This window comes from Pezoporus occidentalis, unplaced genomic scaffold, assembly GCF_034315485.1.
Source record: "Pezoporus occidentalis ecotype Australia unplaced genomic scaffold, CSIRO_AGI_Poc_V1 ctg48, whole genome shotgun sequence".
Classification (NCBI taxonomy): Eukaryota; Metazoa; Chordata; class Aves; order Psittaciformes; family Psittacidae; genus Pezoporus; species Pezoporus occidentalis.
The window spans coordinates 628,951-651,579 of record NW_026915813.1 but is presented as its reverse complement, the minus strand read 5'-3'; the positions used below and the strand labels follow the sequence as shown (position 1 = coordinate 651,579).

General features: G+C 42.2%; 1 protein-coding gene across 2 annotated transcripts in view; it reads right to left on the bottom strand.

Annotated features, from left to right (window-relative positions):
- CRMP1 (collapsin response mediator protein 1) overlaps positions 1-22,629 on the bottom strand; it is a 52,380-nt gene that overhangs the window by 18,434 nt on the left and 11,317 nt on the right. For both annotated transcript variants that reach the window (XM_062636318.1, XM_062636319.1), the window contains exons 2-6: positions 16,990-17,078; positions 11,632-11,816; positions 9,925-10,089; positions 4,842-4,903; positions 3,118-3,198 (exon numbers count right to left, since the gene is read on the bottom strand). In XM_062636318.1, coding sequence (XP_062492302.1) covers positions 3,118-3,198; positions 4,842-4,903; positions 9,925-10,089; positions 11,632-11,816; positions 16,990-17,078 — 582 coding nt within the window. The remainder of the gene's footprint in view (positions 1-3,117; positions 3,199-4,841; positions 4,904-9,924; positions 10,090-11,631; positions 11,817-16,989; positions 17,079-22,629) is intronic.

Here is a 22,629-nt window from a genome sequence, read left to right as displayed (position 1 = left end):
CGGTGTCTGACTGCCCCTTTTTTTGTCTGGGTAAATGCAGCTGCATAATCTTGCTGCTGGGGGAGCAGAACTGACAACACTGGCTCTAAACTTGTCTCGTGCCACCCTGGTGTCTGCTCTGCACAGCCAGCACAGATTTCAGGGGCAGGTTTGTCTCTGCAGTGTCATAGGGTGTATCTGTGCCTCAAGCTGCCACTGGGATGCACCATCAGAAATCTCCTCTGCCCTCCAGAAAATCTTGACACCAAGACACCACCCCAGGGAACAGACTTCAATCAATCAATACACTAAACAGTAATCAGGGATATTTCCAGTCTGTGATTCTTTCTTTATTTGCACAAGTTCTTCTCTGGCTGCAATCCCTGAAGCACCATTACCTTCCTTAAACTTTCATCATTGCTGACACTTTGTCAAATAAAGTCTTGCCTTCGGCATCCAGTTTTCTGTAACACCTTTTTCCTATAAAGTGAATCACTAAAATTGTTTTCAAGAAAGCAAAACAGTGCCCTCCAGTTGTGAGGGCATCGTGGCCACAGAAAAAAAACCATTTCAGGACCAATAAGGGACTGTCAGAAAAAAATCTCTGCTATCCAGCTTCACAGCAGCAAGATATTATTTTTCTAAATAGATAAAAATCCTCAGCTATGTTTTAATTTAAGGTCAAGCAGTGGTATTAGAATAATTTTCCCTTTTTGCAGAAAATGGTGGTCAACCACTTCTGATCTCAGGTTGGTCCAGGTCTGCCCACAGAGCAGAAGTGGGACCAGAGCTGTTGATGTACCTCTGACCCTGGCCTGCCCTACCCAAGAGGTCTCTAATGAGCCGAGTTCAACAAATGTAATGACTCTCTGATACAGACAAATGTCCCCTAGAGACCAGGATGAAGTTACTGAACATACTTTACTGTGTCATCTAATAAATATTTGATCCCAAGTCCCTGAGGGTGAAAAGCTCACACATTAACACGCTCCGGCAAACCCTGACCACGTATACTTTTGCCTTGGTTGCAATCAATCAAGGCTGAAGAGGTATTAATAGGAAAGTATTAATCTGACTGCGTAATTAAGAATATTTTGGTTAGAAAAACGCAACGTCTCACAGGTATTCTTAAAAATAGCTGTTCTAAATCATTGCTGCAACAGCTCTGAACAGTGACAATTAAACTCTTCAGATCATTAAAATAAAACAAAAAAATGAAGTTACAACTATATTAAAGTAAAAATTGCAAGAGGGCAAAGAATGGCTACACAAAGCAGGGTAGATTTGCACCTTGAAGTCATAAAATCAGATCATATGATAAAATTACTCACTGTAAGAGAATCTGATAGTGCTAATAAGCTAGAATATTGCTTGATAAGATCAAATCTGTATCTTCACACAGGATAGTCCTGAAAATCCTCCCTGCAGCCAGCTTTCTTTTCACTATCCAAACAATCCTTCTAAATAGAAGCATAAGGAAAGACTGATTTTATGAAGCATGGCAACGGTAAAGAAATATGCTGATGTATAACCAGTATAATTTACATTTCTTTACTACCTCCTCCTTTCCTAATAACTTTTCTTTTATGTTCATATTCCATGGTTGTATGTTAAAGCTGATCAAAGAAAAATGTAACTAAACCGATTTCTATCATAAAAGCAGTTCCATGAGTGCTCCTTGATTTCAGTGGGAAATGTATCAAAACATCACAGTTGCCATTTGATTTATTTTGCCATTCCTACAGTAATATTGACTTACTATGTTTCCTAGAATTCATTTGCATTCTACTGGATATTTTATGTTGCATTAAAACTACAAATTATGTATTTTGGTAGTTTTAAATCATGCTAAACTTCATGGCACATCAGCTTTTTTTCCCCTCTTGAATCCAAATGAGGGGTTTTCACCCGATTTCAGTGGGGGAAGGACACAACTGCATTGTATATGTCTGCTGACTCCTCACTAGCAACTTTTGAGCCCAGTGGCTATTTTGGCCAAGCTCCAAGGGAAAAGGGAAAGATGGCTCTCAAAAGGGGTAAATTCTTATCAGGCAGTTAAAGGACAGAAACCCACAGAGCAACAAACAACAAAATAAGCCAATGTTGGCAAGAGCCCTTAAAACACTGCCAACCACTCAAGCACTCACTTGAGGTTCTCCCTTAACCATAAGGTGGTTTCCCAAGTCCTGATCTCAAAGACAGCTTGGTTTTAGCTATTGTAATTTCCCTGTCAGCCCTGCAGCCAAGTCCTTAGCAGATCAGCAGCAGATAAAGAGCTCAGCAGATAAAACACTCAGCACCTCAGGGCCCTCAGAGGGGCTTGATGTATGTACAAGGAATCAGAGGAGGGAGACACCTCTGCAACAGCCTTAAAACATTCATCTGCCAAAGATGAATAAAGTCATAATCACACCCACCCAAACCCACCCATTCTGTTTTATAGGGGAATCCTGGCCTCTGAAAGACCAGTGGGAGCTTTACTATCGACTGCTGTCCTCGGGACACCTCTTCCCAAGCACGGATCAGAGGTATGACACACTCCAGTGTGAGGACAGTACCTACGTGAGGTACCTGACCTGCAAAGCCTGCACTGGGCATCCGGGACATTTTAATGGAACATACTGAATTTGAGCCCAGTTTCCTGGTTCTAAGAGACATCCTCACTATAACACACATTTTTTAAATGTTTAGATGATCATGGTAGTTTCTTATTCTCAAACTTCAGAGATTTATAAGAATATTCTCAAAAATAAATAGGCCTAAGAGGTTTACCACCTCTAACCTCACTGTGCTGCTTATGCTGATAGCTGCAACAAGAGACATTAGCATAAAGCTTCTGAGCCACACTTTTTGCCCCAAAATCCCTGAGCAAGGATCTACATTGTTCTGGCTCACTTGTCAGAAGAGACTGCTGTCTGGATCACTGCTCTACCTCATGGATGCTCTGCCAAAGCATGCAAAAGTGCCTCAATCCTTCTCATTCCAGGCTGTACACCAGCAGCGTAGGGAACCAGGCTCAATTAAGGCTCTTAACAGGTCGTTCCTTTCTTTCTACCCATACTCTGACTGGAGAGTTTTACTTCTCTTCTCTTGTGTCTATCTCCTCACAAAGCAAAGCAAATACGACAGTTCACTCACCTGAGCTATCAAGTCTCCATTCTCAGCATGGACCAGGATAACAGCCCCAAGACTTTTTAGAAAGGTAAAGGCTTCATAAAGCTGCAGGTAGTACAAAGAAGGAAACACTGCTGAATAAGGAAAACACATTATTTAGCACTCAGACTCACCGCAGCTTTGCACCTTCTATGCTGGTAATTATGTAGGTGAATATCAAATCATCTCCCTTTTCCACTCTCCACTTTCTACACAGTGAGCTTCACTGCTTGGTTTTGACTTACCCACCCCCTTACACACCATCCCCTTACACACTTCTGCCCTTCTGCACCAACACAGGGTGGAAAATCCCAAGCAGAGTTGCATCTCCCCCAGACACAGTGCCTACCCCAGCCCCCTGTACTGCAGGGCTACCTCTTCACACCCTTCAACACAGGCCTAAGTTTAGCGAGTACGCTCTCATTTACATTACTTTAGCAAATGTAAAATGGAATTATTCCCATGAACTACAGACATTTTGAGTACAGCCAGAACACCTCTTTTCTGAAGCGCAGGTATTTTGCAACATCTTCTTAGAGCAGACAGTGTCAAGCTTTCACAAGCATCTTTAATTTTGCAATTAAACGTTCCAGTATTTTTCCCTAGAGCATCCTTTTTTTTTAATTATTGCTTTCTAAGATGTAACCCCAGCCAATCAGAAGGGAAACAGTTGATGCTATTGCTTTTACTGAGAATTTCTGAGCACAGATCTACTAACATTCAGTTCCCTTTCCAAAAGGTATTCAGCTAATGGGTTCCCAGTTCAAATCAGGCTTCAGTAAAGTGGGAGCACAGTTTTCAAACACAGATCTAATACTGAAGACATGGTTTCTTCAGTGTCTACTTCTGCACGAGGCACTTCAGATACCATTGAATAGCTAGCTGAATAGACAGCTTGGAACATGTGCATTTAAACAAGGTAACAGGCATTAGTCTAGCCACACATTACACATGTATTTCTCTTGACAGTTCCAGCAGGGAGTTGAATTTAACAGGCACTGCCTCTCAGAGAATATTTATATATTCTTACGTCTAAAATTCCAATTAAAACCACATGTATTAGAGGTGTAACAACAGTTATTTAAGAGACTGAGAGCTATAGCTCTAGGAATAAGAAAGAAACATTTTCTCAACTGAACAAGCAAACATTATTATTACTAACAGATGTCATTGTCAATTTACAATGACCTGATCCTTATGAATAGGAAAGCTGAAGAGTCTGGAATCTGTAATGAGCTCTGGACAAACAAGCTCATTGTTATCTCCAGCCCTAATGAGAAAAGGCCATGTCCCCCAAAGAGCAACTCCATTTAGCTGACTGCTATAACCGAGAAACTCTTGAAACCTCAAAACTGCCCCTGCCTCGAGTGTTTAATCTTTTCTTCTCTCTCTGGCCAAAGTTCTTGAAAGGTAACACTGAAAAACAGTGAGGGTGAGATCCTGAGCAGTGCTGAACGGTTGCAATGTTGGGAGACACCAGAAAATCTGTGCAGAGGGTGTATGTCATACACTTGAAGGAACACATGAAGATGTTCCCCACTGCTCACCACTGACCCTCCAGGGAGAAATCCCCCACTGCACATTTCCCCCAGTGCCACTCAGGCCAGTGGGAACGTTCCTCTGGGATTCAACCTTAGCAAATCCTCAAGCGCTGGGAGGTCACAGCGGAGAGGACAGACCACAGCAGTGAAAAGCATCCAGAGCAATACCTGGCTGTCGGACATTTGGTAGAGATCTTTGTAGGCCATGTAGACTTGAAAAGAGTTCACACCTGTTCCAAGACAAAATGCAAAGGTGTTGCCATGTAAGTGGGTTCTTACATTGTATATGAACAAAAACTGCAGGCAAAATAAGTCGCGGAATGTGTATGGACCAGGCTTTTCACCAGTGATGGCCAGAAATAAAGCACGGCTCCACAGCTGCATTATGGCTGCGACTCCCCTCTTCTCTGGGGGAATTTGTTGGATTGCCTGTGTCCAGCCCTGGGGCAGCCCAGCCACCACCACAAATGAGATTGCTTGTAGCTAAATCACAGCCAAGCAATGGTGGCTAAAGCAAGCATGCCAAGTTTGTAAAGTTTAACAAAACTTGCATAATGTTCTGTGAATCACTGGGTTTGTTTTTAGCTTTCTTCAGCTAATGAGGAAAACATTTCAGCTTGACCTGAAACTGCGCTTTTTAATAGATAAACTTCTAGTTAAGTTTCCCCAAAGTGCTGAGAAGCCGTCGGAACTGTGTATCTGGATTTCCATACAGACTTGCTTTTTCTTGACCCTGCTGCCCAAAGCACCCAGCTTAGCTGATGGCAGGCACTGGGAAGGAGTGGAAGCAAAGCCTGAAACCAGTTACAGGGGCAGCTCACCACACCTCTCCTTTCACCTTCCAAAGATGGAAGGATTTACACTGGCAGTCATACAACACCATGAAAGATGACAGCTCCGAGTTACAGAAAGCAGTAAGAAATGCCAGTGTTGAGTGTTGTTTGCCAAGAACCAACTGTATTTAAACCCCTACAAGTTTTGCTATTTATTTCAAAGATTTGATTATTTACACAGCTTCTTATTCTAAGAATGAAAATTCCAAACAACTTCTATTCATATACTCTGTACATATGAATACAGATCAGTTTATAAATTTGCCTTACTCTTTAGTATACTGACAACATCCCCAGTCTGGTACAGGGACTGATCTCAGAGTATTTTAGCTTAAAAGAAAAGTAAATTCTGAGCTGTCTAAGCTGCGTATGCTGCATTTCAAAATAGCTGTCATGAAAACTGTGCTTCCTGAGGCAAGAGGAAAGAGATCTGTTCATGTTATTCATGTCATCTATACAAAATGAACATGGCTCTCTGATGAAGATATAACTCCTCCATGAGTCTAGAATGACCAAATGCATCCTCAAGCAGAGAGTATGGCTGTTCACATGCACACAGAGAATTTGTTTATTCACAATTACAAGGCTAAAATACCCCAGGATACATGCAGATAAAACCTTGAAATGATCCCCAGTATTATGTCTTCCTGCAAAGTCCAGGCAGCTCAGGAAGAAAGACAAGCAGGAGCTGGACGCTCACTGCTGACTTCCATGATGAGCAAATCCAGCCTGGACCATGGAGCCCTGTCAGCCTGTATGCCCATCCTTTCTTCCTATTTTCTTATTTCTCGAGTTCACAGAAAACAGTCATGGCCTTTACTAACTGCATTCCCTCAGTCTATCCCTCATTACACAGTTTCAAAGTACTCAGCATGTCCCTGTTTTAAAATCTTTGACTACATCGTCCTTGTAGCCAATGCTTACAGCCTCATGCCTGCAGCTCTGTCTCCTGCCTGACTGTTCACAGCAGCATCCAGCACATCTGCCCAACCTGCCTTGGAAGAAAGCTCTGTTTTCTCTTCACAAACCTACTCAGTGTCTCAGATGCCAGCTGCATCCAGGAGCCACCCTTCTGCATGGGTGACCATGCACACGTGAAGCAATGAGAGACGTGTCAAGGCTGGTTCAACCCATGCTCACCTAGCCTCAGTGATGGTAAAGGACTGAATCCTCTTGTACTTATCTCTCTGTAAGAACAGAGCTGGGTTACATTTTGCTCTCCCTTATCCACTGGGATCTAGCCAAAGATTTAATCAAAATCCCACAGAGGATAAGGCAGGTTTCTCTGGGTACTGTGGCTGGAAGAGATACTTGGGTCACCAAGCAATAGGTATTATCTTCCTTTTTCTTTTATTGCCTTTGTATCTTCTTAGACCCTATTCTGACCTTGGTAAAATGACTGAGTTTTGCTCCCACTCATGGCAACGTTTTCCCTGAAGTCAGTGAGAGTAGAAGGAATCCAGCAGGGATCCCACTGGGAGATCTTGAGCCTATCCCTTCCCGACAGTTCCCACAGTGCAGGAGTTCTCCCATCTAAATGCCCATCCATGCCCTCAGCTAACACATCAGATGGTAGGAAGTGAAAGGGCATCTCACAGGCTGCCTTTACAGCTAACAGGAGAGACCGTTTGAACCATCCTGCCTTACAAAGACAGTACTGTTATGAGATACCAAGACAAAATTACACCAATTTACATATACAGTATCCAAGATGAGACTCTTTGCCTAATGCCTTGGTCTGGTGTCTTGATCTACTCATTGGAAATATGTGGCTTTTCAAAAGATGAGATCCATGGCCTATTGACCTTTTTGCTTAACATTTGTACATACTACATGCTTGTCAATGTCCTGCTTGCTCTTGCACCAGAAGCACTCGACATGATCCTTTCCAAAGTTCAGACAGTGTTACAGGGTTTTTTGAACTGTGACAAAGGAACAAGTGAGGCATCTGTGAGCACATTTCAGGCTGTTGTTCCTTTGCATATACTGAGAAGCCCAGCCCCAAATTAGCTGCTGAAATACTACAAGCCTGAGTCTTTATGATCAATGTTTGGTTCTACAAAATCTCCAGGCCCTTCCAAAGCCTGTGTCTCCTTAGATTAGCTTTGTATTGATTTAAAACTGATTAATTATTCAATTATAACTCATGACAAGGCATCCCAACAGCAGCTCCGAGAATCCCCGTTATTCATGCCTAGACTGTATTAGGCATGTGCAGCACCGAAATGCGATTAGCTGAGCCCTGTTACTCGGCTAACTCATCCACCAGACAATCAGCCAAGAACAAATTCAACCCAGATTCCCAGCTGATGAAAACCAGTGTCACTCCATTGACATCATTTTTATTTGCATCAGCTGGCTCAAATGTTTCCAATTATCAGTAGATATTATCCATTAATTTGAAAGCCCTTGCCATGCTGAAATATTTCCTATTGTGCTTTCATACTTGCCTGTACCTTGTGCCTCCTAACACATGAGAGTAATTCACACTGACTGCAGCACTGTGAGAACAAAGGTGACCTCCTAATGCTATTGCCACCAAGGAGGCCATCACAGGCCCCATCACACATCCTGGTTCAGGAACCAATGGACAGAGCCCTGCTTCCTCTGAAGACTGAAAGGCAGGTCAGATTTATATTGAAAACTCACATTTTCATAGTTGAAGAAAACTATTAACCTAACTGTCTGTACCAGGCTTTTAATGTAAGCCCTCAGGCAAATCTGGGAGTACTGAGCTATCTGTGATCCAGGAGCTCTGGAAAACAGTATTTAACCATTGAAGCAAGGCACAGCATACTTGTAGGACAGTAAAGTCAGCTAATGCACAGCAGCATCTCCATGTTAACACTGATAACAGGGAAACAGCCCAGATTTGTCACCATCAGTGCTGACAGGTGTCATTACCTTGTAAAAATCACCTACATTATACAGACCAGCTGCAGTTTCTCTAAATTATGTGTAATCTTGCTGATTGAAGTATTTTGTTGCCTGAAATCTAATTATATAGCACGTGCACTGTTAGCATGCTGCAATACAGGGAAAACTCCCCTAGGAGACTGCATCGCCATAGTATCTCAGTGAACAACTGCTCACTCAAAAATAGGATTTTGCTTTCTTTTTCTACTTAGTACATTTCTCTATACAGGGAAACTTTCAAATCTAAGTCATCACTAGCACAACACCTTACAAAGGATGCTGCATATACATATTACTTAGACTTTCCAACAATAAGGGCCATTCTGATTTACCCATGGCAACTAAATACCATTTCAGAAAGTATTTCCTAATTAATATCTTACTTATCAATATATGTTTTCAAGGAAAGCATCAAGTGAAAAATACTTGAAAAAATATGTTTCTGGAAAGAAAGTGCATGCCATTAGGCTAAATTTTAAGGAACTAGATCCAAACTAGGATTTTCTGAAGGCTAGATTCAGTTGTCCACACATAGGTATCTGGTGCCAGCAAGATGCCTTCCATACATGAGATTGCCATGCTGAGCTGGCATGTATAACAAGGAGTTATGAGACACTTTATCTGTGTTATTCTGGAGTGGTAGCTGGAGTCCAGCTAGGGTAACCTACAGTACCTCACGATAGCAGACCTATTAATTTATCTGAATCAAGCCTATAAGTGCCTTAAATAGATCCCTATATAAGTGGCCTGTTTTTTAATAAGTCCTGAAATAAAGTGTCTTCTAGTAACACCGGGGAAAGCCACAGGAGACACAGCACTTGAGAAAATCAGGACATTTTTTCCATGCACCTAACTTTAGCATCACTTTCTTTCTAATAACATGAACCTATTTTAAAAATATAGGCATGTTCTATGAAAAAATCTAGCCTTGGCAAGTCAGTTACCCTAAGCCATTGCTGAGAAATGAGATCCAGCCTGTGATGACAGTTTCTCAGATATATCTGCCTTATATATTTGGCTTAATTTAAGGCAGCTAAACGGGTTGATTCAAGTCTAGTTCAAATCTGAACCACTACCTTTAAATGTCTCATCCCCTCCATTCATGAAATAGAGGATCTAAGACGGTTGGCCTGATTACCCTAAATGCTGATCTCTGAGTTTTACCTTAAAACAAAACCTAAGTATGCAGTGTCTGAGCCTATTTCCACATGTATATTAGCAACAATAAAGTATTTGTATCTGACAGCACACACATCTTAATTTTCCATGCCTGTACTGAGGTAAACCTACTTCCTCCATTGGCCTTGCTGCTGAATAGCACCAGTGCACAAAGTTTTAGGTCCATTTTACACACCAAGAAGTGAATACAAAGTGCAAGGAAGTGCAGAACCTTGGGCAGCATTACCAGCACTTGTGCATCTCTGTTCCAGACAATGCATTCATTAAAATACTACATGATATTTCAATAAAGCAAAAAATACTACTGATTTTCACTCACTAACCTTTGTCTTGCACCAGTATTTCCAGCTCTTCTCGAATGCCATCATACCAGCTGCTGATGTCCACATGGAGAGAGTAATCACAACAGGATTTGGTGTCAGCTGCCTCGTGCCACTTCTCAAAGGAGGTCAGTAAACTTGATCCAGGTTCTGGAAGCACGTGGTCAACTGAAAAAGAGATTCAGTGTCCATCACCTGGACAGCATGCACACTGTTAGAATTCCTCAGTGCCTGTAAGTAGCTTCTCAGCATTTGGCCAAAACAGCAGCCTTGGAGGAAGTTTGTGTGCAGACTGTAACTCTGGGACATCAGCCAGGTCCTGCTGCCTCACGTACAGCAGACTTTGTGGACAGCTTACACTATAGCTGAGTCTGCAACCTGCTTGGTGCAGCATCAGTGAACACACAGTGGGAGAGCCAAACATCTCAGAGTTTAGGAAACATTTATTTTTCCCTTTACTGTTTTGTAAGCCCACAAGTTCTGGACTTACCTGTATTTATTGCCTGATGTGTCCATTTCAATGCATTGTTATTAACAATATAAATTAATAGAAAGGTATTGTTATCTCAAAGCATTGTTATTAAGCAGTGCCTTGTAGTCACTGAATTGACCAACTCTGCCCAACTAATACATCAATGCAGACGTTGAATCAGCAATACTGGGAATACAGCCAGAAGTCTGAACAGAGATGATGCAGAGCACAAACACTCAGCCACACTATGTGGCAGACTGAGTGCCCTGCAACCATGCATCTTCACTGACTCAAACCCTTCTGCATCTGATGATGCCACAGCACTTACTGACATAAAGACATGGCTATTTATGCATGTATACTTATCTTTGCAGAGCTTCGTCAAAAGTTAAGTATGCAAACAAAGCAAGTTGGGCTTACCAGTGGCATTTGCAAACCTAAGGCTGCACAGGAAACCTCAACAGAAGAACATACACTGAAAAAATTATGAACAGCAATGAATTTTGTGCTTATTGCCAGAGATCCTTTCATCTGATACTTGTTGCAGAACATAGGTAACAGATAACATTACTCAGCAAAAAAAGACATATCCCAATTCGGTGGGAGTAAAACCCCACTGGGAAGCTCCTCTGCACAAGAAAGCTAAGACAACTGATGTCACCTGAACAACCAAGGGACAAGCCAATGCTTGTAGGAAAGAGATAAACCTTGTCCTGCCATCTGGTAGACAGAAGAATGATCTTTAACAACTAGAAACACTTCTCCTTTTCACTAAGAAAGATGTTCCAGAGCATCTCTGGCAAGGACTCCCTCAACTCCTGGTGCCAAATCCAAGTTCATGAGTAAGCATCTTGTTATTTTTAAAGCCCCTGAAATCTCACTAGGTGAGAACAGCAGATCTTTGTCAGATTTTCTGTGCCATATACTTACAGCACTAATTACATTGTTTTGCAAAAGTCCCAAGAGTAGGTGTATTATCCCTCAGTCTTGTTCTGTGTTTCAGAGGAAAATCCAAGGGCTAATTCCCCATGCCACTCTTTCTTTCTGAGGGTATAGATTCATTTTCAGGCCAACCCTGGGTGACAATGATGAACAGATCTCCAACACGGAGCCCGGAAATTTGAAGATGCACTGCAGAAGACCTCATAAAAATGGTGTGGAGCATCCTGAACCTGTTCCCACATGTGCTACACAAGCTTCAGCCTGGAGTAGGAAGAGTTAGTATTACTAGTACTCACTGATCATGGTGGTGCCCCCTGCTAGTGCCGCTTTTGTGCCTTGATAGAAGTCATCAACTGCAGTCATCCCATGGCAAGGCTTTTGTAGGTAAGTGTTGACATCTATTCCCCCAGGAATAACCATGCGCCCATTAGCCTCTATGGTCTTGACTCCTCCAGGAACAATCAGATTCTCTCCTATTTGCCTAGGCAGCAAGGAAACCCAGTATTATTTTACTTAAAGAATCACAGGGGACAGAAGCTATTTGAGGCATGTAGGGGAGAGGAACCTAGGGGACACAGAGAAAGAAATGGGACCCCAAAGGAAAGGTGAAGCTCAAATACCCGCTCTGGCTGCCCTGCATAGTACTGGCAGAACAAAGCATCTACAAGCCTGCCTAGCTGGGCTGTCTGCTCAGGTTGCTTTGTTTTAGTGGCCAATAAAAAAGCCATAATGCACCAGCATTAAAAAGTGATTATTTTTTAATGATTCCTAGCTTTAAACAAGTACAAATATGTACAGTGAATGCCCTCTTGGGAACTCTGGGTTTCTATATTAAGTTCTTAAATGAAAACTGAAAAACATCGATCAAATATGACAGCAAGCTGCAATTGTAAATACATGGCAGAAGCACAAGCACATCAGAAAGGAGTTATAATGACTTTGTAACCAAGCAATACAAATTTCTCTTTAAAAAGAAATCTAAATATCCCAAGATACAGAAATACATACTTAAGTGATCCAAACACCTTTAATCTACCACGTCACATATTCATCCTTCTCTTAAAGTTAAAACTTAGTGGAACATTCTGTGTAGCTGTGTGGAAAATGTTCATTAACTGTTGCCATCTTTTTCCCTTCAGTTCATCAAAACAGGATGGGTTTCTTTACTATTGAAAATATTAACCTGTCTCCCACGCTGATAGCAAGCAAATTCCAGATACTTCCAATCATAATACTTTTAGTGCTCATGAACACAACAATGAGTAAATTAACCTTTAACTTCTAAAGCCACATGACATTTTTATTGCCTAATTTGCATGGTGCCAAACAGGAAAAGTTATGGGTCCATGTGGAAGCTACGTCCCTGCACTGCTACACCAGAATATATTTGGGCTTAGGGATAACTATAAAGTAGTTTAAGTTCACTTAGTTTATCTCATATTACAGACATACAGTCTTTGCCTTAATTTCCTTTTGTCTGGGATAAAATAACATTTATCCGCAGCTAAACAAATATCCCAGACATGTGAGCTGCTGAATCTGTTTCTCCCACATTAAAATGCAACTCCCACCTACAGAGCAAAACACACAGTGAGTGATTAACAGCCGATCGCAGCAAGCTAGAACCAAAAATGAATATAACTGTTAATTAAAACCAGTGAAAAAATCAGGGATAATTATTCACATTGGAATTTGGCCAAACCACCAGAGTTAATAAATAGCCCCACGAGGTCAAGAATTTGTTTCACATGCTATGCAAAAATGTCACCTCCAGCAGCTTGGGCTCCCCAGTGCTCTGGGTTTTGGCTGGAAGGAAGCACAGCCATTTGGTTAGCAAACCCCTGCCAGCATCCCGAGCTGGGGTCTCAGCCACTCAAATCCAAAAGGGCTTACTCATGAGCGCTGATAATACCGCGGCTTGAAGCTATACAACTCCATGTCTGGCATCTAAGAGTCATCAACACATATAGCACTGGGAGCATGTCATAGCCTGTTTACAGCTGTGAGGAGCACTAATGATACCATGACAAACAGGGAATTAATGTGAGTGCAAAAGCCAGCAGCAGCCCAGCACATCCAACTGCGCAAACAAGTTGCAAGCAGCTCCTCTGCTGTTAAAATCTGACTAATAAAGGCATACCACAAGGCACTCCAACCCAGGAGCAGACTGAACACTTGTATAAAGTTAGGTAGCCCCGCATATAGTAATGGTGTTGCACTAATCCTCATTACCTGAATCCACTCCCAAGATCTTAATCAGAACAATCTTCACTGTACAAACACTTTGTAGAGTGTCCGTGGGGCCAAAAACTGAACTGGGGAAAAAATATTTTTTATGACCAATCTCCTTTAAATACGTCTAAGGTGCAATTGCACTCCAAGGACAACCACACCTTCTGATGGTAACGTTAAAGAAAACCCCCACAAAACCAGAAAAGCAATTCATTTTTATTTTCTTCCACAATCAGAATCTACCAGTTTCCTACTCAAGAGGACACATTCCCTAAAGAAGTTTAAAAGTCCCAAGTATGTACTTAGGTTTTCTTATGAATGACGGCTTATTATTTTCATTGTACAGGTGAGTAGTAACAGCTTATTTGGCAGTGGCTGAAATCATTCATGCTGAAGTGGCCTTTGTGGCTGATACTGTACTATTACCTGTCAGGAGCCTGTCTCATCTTTTGCCCTGGCATCAAGATTAAGGCTGGGAGAAGGCTGATCTTCACTGGCATTGAAGGTTATTTTTATTCTGACTTACCAGAACACAGAGTAAGAGGTAATGTGACAGGATTCCTGAATTGCTCCCTTGTTAATGCAAAGTGTATGATAATAAGAATGGGGTTCAGTTACTTGTGGGTGACAAAATACAATAGCGCAGATAACCGTATTCTAGACACTGTATAAATGATTGAGTTGGCTTTCTGATGCACCAGCAACTAAAAAACTCAGAGTCACAGAAAGTTGATGCTGTATGCTGTCTTCAGTGGAACAAGATGATAAATTCTGTCATACAGGAGCTGGTTAGAGCACAATGGGATCAGCAGGCTTCAAACCTTCATAAGCTTAACTTGAGAAAGCTGAAAACCCCCCACAGAACTCTGTGGAGTTATTTCTGTCATTATCAAGCCCAGATCTCTTTTAGGCACCTGAGGCTCCCTTTAATGGCTCATTGCCTGCCCCACTCTGGAGACCAGGTCCCCAGTCACCCATCCTGCACCCATTTCCTCTTGGTAGGGACAGAGCAGAGTACAGCAAGCACCCGACCATGACCTGCCCCTTGTTATGGAGACCAGAGCTCATTTCCTCATGTGGATAACAGAGAAAGGATAGATGTAGGCAAAATATATTATTTACACGCCAATGGCAATTTAAATTACTAAATATCTAAATTGCTATTTAGATACCAGAGAACTGTCTCTCAGCTGCAGGGCTTAAGTTTCAGCTAGGAAAAATCCACATGCACCACTGTTCCTTGTACCTAGGGAGCCAGTTTGAACATTGATTAGCATCTACCATCCTCCAAACTATTGCTAATCTTCAAATACATTCAAGGTTATATCTACATTCATCTCTGCAGGACAATCTTCAGGGATATAAGCATTAAAAGGCCTTGTTCATTAGTCTGCAAGAGAAATCCAACCCCCTATTTTCCAATCAGTTTCCACTGCAGAGTAAGAAAATAACCCAGATCTTTTATGTGCTAGCAAAACCAGGACACTATTGCCTATTCTGGGCTGAGTAGTTTGGTATTTGCTCCATTCTGTGGAAAGAATTCATATTATTGGCAAGATCTGCAGTGGAGAGTTAGGGCATCAGCTGAAACATGGAGGTTTGAGGTCCTGCTCCAAAGGATCTTGAGCAACGTATAACAATTTTATATATTCAGACACAATGGGCAGTTCCAGCCGAAGAAACTAAAAGAGACCAATCCCAGAAAATATAGCACTATCCTACACTGCAGAATTTATCATTTGAACACAAGTAGGACCCAAGCCCATACCAGGCTGCCCTCATAAATGAGATGTTTTTTCAGAGCAAGACTTCTTACACAGTTTACAAAGAAAGATCTTGGGTCACCTAAATCCAGGAAAGCAGGCACTACTCAGAGTATTGAATAGAAATATGCTTCCTTGGGCAAAGATAAAGGCATTTTAAACATTAAGATCTTGCCTCTGTATTCATTATTAACACTAGGTATCTTGGGCAGCTGAGATACTTTCTTGGAGGTATGGATCCACACATGGACTCCAGAGAGAGCCTAGGCACTTAACAAGGGCAGCTGAAAGGCTGGCATTGCTAACCTGCCCAACAGTACCACTGCATTTCTGGAATCAAAACCAAAAATTCACAGCAGTTTCAGACTCTCTGCATCTTATGCACCTACTTAAATCAGTCCTGATGCTTGGAAGTGTTACTAGGAAATTTGCATCTGAACAAACAAAAGCACAGGAAAACTCAACTAAAATACGTATCAAAGGGAGCACAACTTGGTTTATTACTGCCATTAAAAAAGATACACGTTCAAAATGTGCCTTCTGCACTTAAAACAGTATACTCCTTTTGCCACTTCTGCAATGCAAATAACATTACAACTTGAAAGACAAGTATTAAAACAAAAATGGCACATAGATAAAAGGGTTCAGAATTTTTCCTGTTCTAATAAATCATAAATAATGTAAGTAGCCACAGATATATATGAAGAATTGGACTTTTAACCTGATTAGATGTTCTTAAGAAAAGGAGCTCTGAAAACAAGTCGATATTTAATTATTTACCAGATAACCATAATTGGGTTTCTGTGCATTAAATTGTAGCCTCTGGAGACCAAACTTGTTATGTCACTAGTGAAAGTGTTCAGCAATCAAGAAAATGACTTTCATCCTTATGGGCATCAGAGTGCTTGTACACACTACATTACTTCATAAACCTAGACACTCTCATCTCCACTAAGCTAAGGCAGGACCAGTAGAGTACCTGGACATCTCTGTTAGTATTTCCCACGCTATCAGTAAAACATCACTTCATGTTTTTCACTTAAGGAATACTTTCCCAGTTCCCATGTTTTATATCCTGATAAATCATTAGGATTTTCTTTCTAATTGTGTTAATATTTAAGATTATATTTTCTTCTAGGCATGAAAAGTGACATACAAGCAATGCATAACAATGTTGTAGGAACAGAATTTGCTATGGTTTAGTATTAACCAAGAGTAGGTCCTCATCAGCACTGTGTAACATGAGGCATATTTCTGTGCCATAGAATCCTTTAGAGCATGGCTGCATTTGCCTTAATTAGGTGTGGGGAAAAAAAGCTCTAATGAGCCTTCTGTCATACATGAACTCAGAAAATACCTATTGACCTTACCATTCCTTCTCATGCTGAGACAGCTTACTTGCGTTGACTGTTTGGAAGAAACTAGGATTGAACCTGTTTGCAAAGTAAATACCTTCTTACAGTAAAGACATTTTCTATTTATCTAATCTTAGTGAAGATAAAATGACAGAACTTCATAATTAAACATTCCCCCATTATGGCCCCGCATCTAGAGCTAACCCAGATGCTGGCTGCAAGTTTCAGGTCAGCACCATCAAGAAATCACAGCAGTCTATACTAACAGGCATGCAAAAAAGGTTCAGTATTTTGAAAAACCAACTTTATAAGTCCATCTTCAAGGTATAAGTCTGCATAGAAGGAGTGGTCATCATTGATAATTCTTCCACCTTTAATGAGTAGTCGGTCACTCTGGGAGAAAAAAAAAGAAGAAATGGGTTTGTTGAAATAAATAAACATAATAATGCATTGGTGATATCAAATAGGTCTATATTATACAGAAAGCCATTATAATCAGAGCATTTACCCTATATAAAGGTCTATGTCATAGATTCAGGTGGCTACACGGACAGTGGAGATGAAAACCTTAGTTTCACTGAGCATTTATTTCTGGCTTTTGGAACATGAGGCTCCATGATCATCCTAGTCTTCTTCCTCAAAGCAGAACTTGCTGCACATGAAAAGACTTGAGATCCCTCTACATCCCCTTTTTACTGACACCTTATTATATAAAGTCCAAAAAGAGAATAGAAGCCCCCAGAATAAACTGCCCGACACTGCAATGGCCATGCTGAGCTCACCTGGGACTCTCAGTACCCCTGAGAGAGATAACTGAGCTTGAAGTGGAAAGGAACAAGGTCTGGAGAGGATGCTGAGCCCTGCACTGCAGAAATTCCTGCCCAGGGAAGCTCTTTTAAGCAACATCAGCTCAGCAGGTTCAACTTGGTCACTCCACTGGGGTGGCCAAGAGGCATGGCCCACAGGTTGTGTCTCCTGTATTGTGCTACAGACCAACAGCACAGAATCTAGTTTGCAGTGGGCATGAAGAATGAATTGTCTGACTGTGATTCTGCAGGTCAGGAGGACAGGAATGCAGACTCAAAAATTACCTGAAATATCATGCAAAGAGCAGAGACAGCTGCTGCCTCTGAAGTGCCAGAAAACAAACTTTTTCCCACGAAGAACTGTTCAAATATCAAGACCGCTGGGCCACTGTTCACACAACCACACGTTTTCATTGGTCTCTACTCAAGTGGTTACACTGCTTCCAAAATATACATTTTATAGAAAGCAAATGTTATCACCATATATTTATTCCTGAGAACCACTATTTGAATTCTTTCATTGAAGAAGTCATACTGGAAATGCCAACACCCTACCACCTACCTAGAGACAGGGAAATTCTGTAAGTTCACCACCGGGTTGGTTTTGCCTGGGATACAGTTTATTTTCTTCATAGTAGCTAACATGGGCTGGTTTGGATTTGTGTTGGAAACAGTGTTGATAATTCAGGGATTATTTAGGGCCAAGGCCTTTACTGCTCCTCACACCACCCTACCGGTGAGCACGCTGAGGGTGCACAAGGAGTTGGGAGGGGACACAACCAGGACAGCTGATCCCAACTGACTCAAGGGATGTCCCGTACCATATGGTGTCATGCTCAGCATATAAAATTAAGGGGCTGGTTGGAGGGAGCTGGGTGACTGGCTGGGTATCAGTTGTTTGGTGGTGAGCAATTGTTTTCATTTGCATCACTTGCCTTTCCTGGTTTTATTTCTCTCTCTGTTATTTGTCTATTAATTACAACATTATCATCATCATTATCACTATTGTAAAATTTCAATTGTTAAACTTTATCTCAACCCCCCAGTTTTCTCACTTTTACCCTTCCAAATCTCTTCTCCCACCTCACAGGGGTGAGTGAACAAGTAGGGTAGTTGCCAACTGGGGTTAAACTGTGAGAAGTATGTAACACTTTTGGAAAGACTTTTGCCAAGTGACTCTGAATGCTGGTAAACCCTAAAACAACCAGATCTTTCTTTTCCCATTCAGATATATACATAAAAAAACATTTATTGTAAATTATTTCCTTGGTTCACCACACAATAACTCAGAATCTCCACTGTGTCCATGTTTATACTCCTCACTCTAGACTCAGTTCCTGATTTAATCACAGGATGATTCACACGCATGTCTCAAGTTCCCAGTTTAGAGAACAATTAAACAAGTTGGTATGCTTCTTCACCTACAAAAGCAGGACAATGATACAGACCTTCTAAAACTGTACTGGTTAAAAAGTGCTAAGGCAGAGCTAGGGGTGTTACAACAACCTTCCGTCAATGTAACTTCTCAGTACCATGATGCATATTTACTTTTTAGCTTGTCCTTGAAAAGATTTTCAGGTTCAAAGCCTCTGTCATTCCAGAAAGGCAAAAAGGAAGGAACAGAGATTTTAAGTGGAGAAAGAAGGGGTAAAAAACATCTTAAATATAGTGCTTGAAAAAAAGAGTATGCGCACAGAAGGCTTTTCTCCGTGTGGTGCAGCAGGGAGATGACCCTGTAGAGGACCAAAGACACAGAACCACAATGAAGTATGTTCCCATGACCTGCCTCAGGTGTTGGTACCCTCTCATTAAAGAATGCAGATGAATGCAAGTCTATCTTGCATCCAGTCCCTCAGTCTGGAATTTGCCAGAGCAGACTCCCTGCTTTCTCCCCAGCCTCTCTGCTATCACTTATAATTGCAGGACTTGTGAATCAGCAGCCTCAATAGTAATAAGCTATTCTGACAGATGCTGGCAGTTGAATCTCCTCAGCATGTTGATTTACTACACAGCTGACCTCAGAGACCACCATCTTGTGAGCTCTTTTTGAGCTTGTTCATTTGCCTTCCTAAACATTAACATTAAATAGGCAAGAGCCTATTGATATAAGCAGGGAACATCACCAGAATGTTGCATCTGTCATTGCTAATGAGTCAAAAAATCTGCACGTTCATCAAGATGCTTTACATTTTATTTCTTTCAAAACAGCAGAAGACGCATGAAATAGAAGCAAAAGTAACAGGCTGGGAAAATAAGACATAGAGAATAAATAAAGCAGTAGTACAACCCCAGAAAAATAACTGCAGACATAAGGATTTTATTTTTTTTTTATATACTTGTACATATGTAAGTGGCAAAATGAGTAGTAGTATAATCTGAAACTAAAAAGGATACAAATAGTTTCAAGAAAGCAGTCTTATATATGAGTCACCCATTAAATGAAGACATAGTTGCACTTCATAAAGTACTTATAAATGCTTAGCTAAATTCTTGTCTTCTTCAGAATTTCAGTGTCTTAAGAAATTCTGGTGAAGAAAGAAACTGCGCTTTATGGATACTTTAAATGACCTGATTTTTGAGACCTTCCCATTCAAAACTGCCGCAAAAGGGAGCATGTCCTGCACTTGAACTGGCCTGTGGCTAAGGCTGCCCCCAGCCAGAAATGGGGAGCCATGGGAGGCAAGCTGACCAAAAAACCACAGTTTTCATTCTCCCCGGGTAGCCTGCCAAGCCATTAGGGAGGGTGACATGGAGCCTTGCCCAGCTTTCATCAGCACCTGATAGATGTGGAAACATCTCTGACACACATTTCCATCCCAGGAAATCAGCAAATTCAGAAGTAAAAGGGTTTTGCTGGAACTTGTCCCAGCCAGCTCAAGCTGCCAGTGTGTCTGTAGGATGCATCACAGATCGCTGCAAGCCAGGAGCACAAAGCACAGTGCCTTTACACAGGTGATGCTGAGGGGCACAGGCAACCCTCGCAGGGTTCCAGAGCCATGTGGGCACCCGAGCAGCACGCTGTGCCCAAGCACACAGGCAGTACCTCCTGCACCCTGCTCTGGACCAGGAGTGGCCTGTCCTCAGCCAAAGCACTATAACACACACCTGTGTGCACCTAAACACACAGAGGCATTTCCATGAACACACTGGAAGAACTGCACAAGCACAGCTGAGCAGGGAGCTGTGGGTTAAGGTTGACAAGATATTTCCTATATTCTTCATGAAATAAACTTTCACACAAACCCTTGGTCAGCATGTGAGTATTCATTCCCTGACACAGCCTTAGCATAAGCTTCAAGGACAGGCACAGCTCTGGCCTGAAGGCAAAGGGACAGGGGCCACCACCCTGCACCACTGCCACCCATGGATGCCTGGGTGCTGCTGCACTGATTTAGGTCACTGGTACCTGCTGCAGTGAAATCCAGGACAGAAAACCGGGCACACACAGGGTCTGTGAAGTAGGTTAGCCTCCCCACGCATGCAGTCCAGCTGTAACATGGTCAGGGGCCATTTAAGGGGCCTGATGTCAGGCAGGTTGCTTGCAGTTTTTCTTACCAAGTGCCAATTGTCCAGGAAAACTAGGCAACAAAGTCCTCTTCTACCTGGACAATGTTCCAGGCTGAGGAACAGCCATGCTCTGTAGTACCCTGGGGAAAATAGGGGGGATGGAGAGAAAAGTGGCCTGAAGCTGATGAATTAATCACACAGTGCTGGCCTATATTTCCCCTTCCCAGCTGCAAACCCCTCCAGGCAAGACGCTTTCTTTGCCTAGCTCTCAACTGTATCCTCAGCCACTTGGGGTGACCTTCATTTGCTCTCACAATGCAAACAATGTGCTCATTACTCAGGAGGTGACAACAGTGTAAGCCTTTACAGGATGGCTGCCACCTTGCTACCCAGCTAACAGATGTCTCAGGCACGGGTGCCCTGCCTGCTGAGCCTTAAGGGCTCCATACCAAGTTTTCAGCGCATTGCCTGGCACAAGAATCTGCCAGCCCAACTCTTCCCTCTAGGCTGCCAAGGACAGACAGCAGGAACATGGCAAAACAGAGAGGGGGTATTATATTGAACATATAAATTGAGCAATTCATTAAGTGCCAAGATTCAAGGGGAAGAAAAAAAGACAAAACTGCTCTCATTGAAGTGGGAGGTGCAGAAAGGCACTGTAGATCCACAGCACTGCTCAGCATTCACGGCGGGGGGTGGGAGACGAGGTGATTCTCCTCCACCCATCACTGCTGCAATGATGCAACCGCTTCAGTGCAATGTGTTTGCTTCCAGGTTTTGTGCCGGGCTGTGACACAGAATCAGTACATCAACGATGCTTATCTTCTGTCTCCCTGCAGCTCCATTTTATCATCCCTGTGGCACCTCCTAGCTCAGCTCACTGCTGAGTATGATACAGCTATTCCTATTATCCACAGCTCTTCACCTTCAAACCCTCTGCACTGCTTTCCTGGTGGTTTTTTGCTAATCACACTCTAGCTTCTCCTGCTTAATCTGGAAGCAAAGCCACAGAGCTTAGTCTGTGACATGACAGCAATTTTCATGGCAGCAGGAGGAGATGCCACAAACTCAGTATCATTTGCTGCAGGAGGAGGGGCCGGCTGCTCAGACACGAGGCGGTGGCTTTGCTCCCTTACAACTATTGTTTGCGTTGCAGTACAAGCAACACGGAACATCTGTAAGCTGGTGAATGGGACAATTTGTTCAAATTGCCTGTTTTGCTTTTTTTTTTAAATGAGCTTGGCTCAGCTCTTTTGAAGCATGTCCATATTTTCACACACGCCCAGTGGTAAGAGGCCAACACAGACAAGCAGTGTCTGCATCAACCTGCCGGATAACAAGCCTTATGCCTGCTGAGGTCCTCAGTTCTACAGCGGGCTCTGCCCAACGACAAGTAAAGTCAAATTCTCTTGGACAGTAATTCACTCTGCTCTGGGTTATTCGAGAATATGATCCAAATGTGAGAGCAGGAACAATTGCAAAGAAATGTAAAACTTGCCTTTTCTCATTCACCTACTCCACTCACAGCTAGAGATACCTAAAAACACTACAAAATTCACATACATCTTTTATACATGCAGTTCTCAGTCTGCTTCTGGAACTACTAAAAATCACAGTAGCAGAAGAAATAA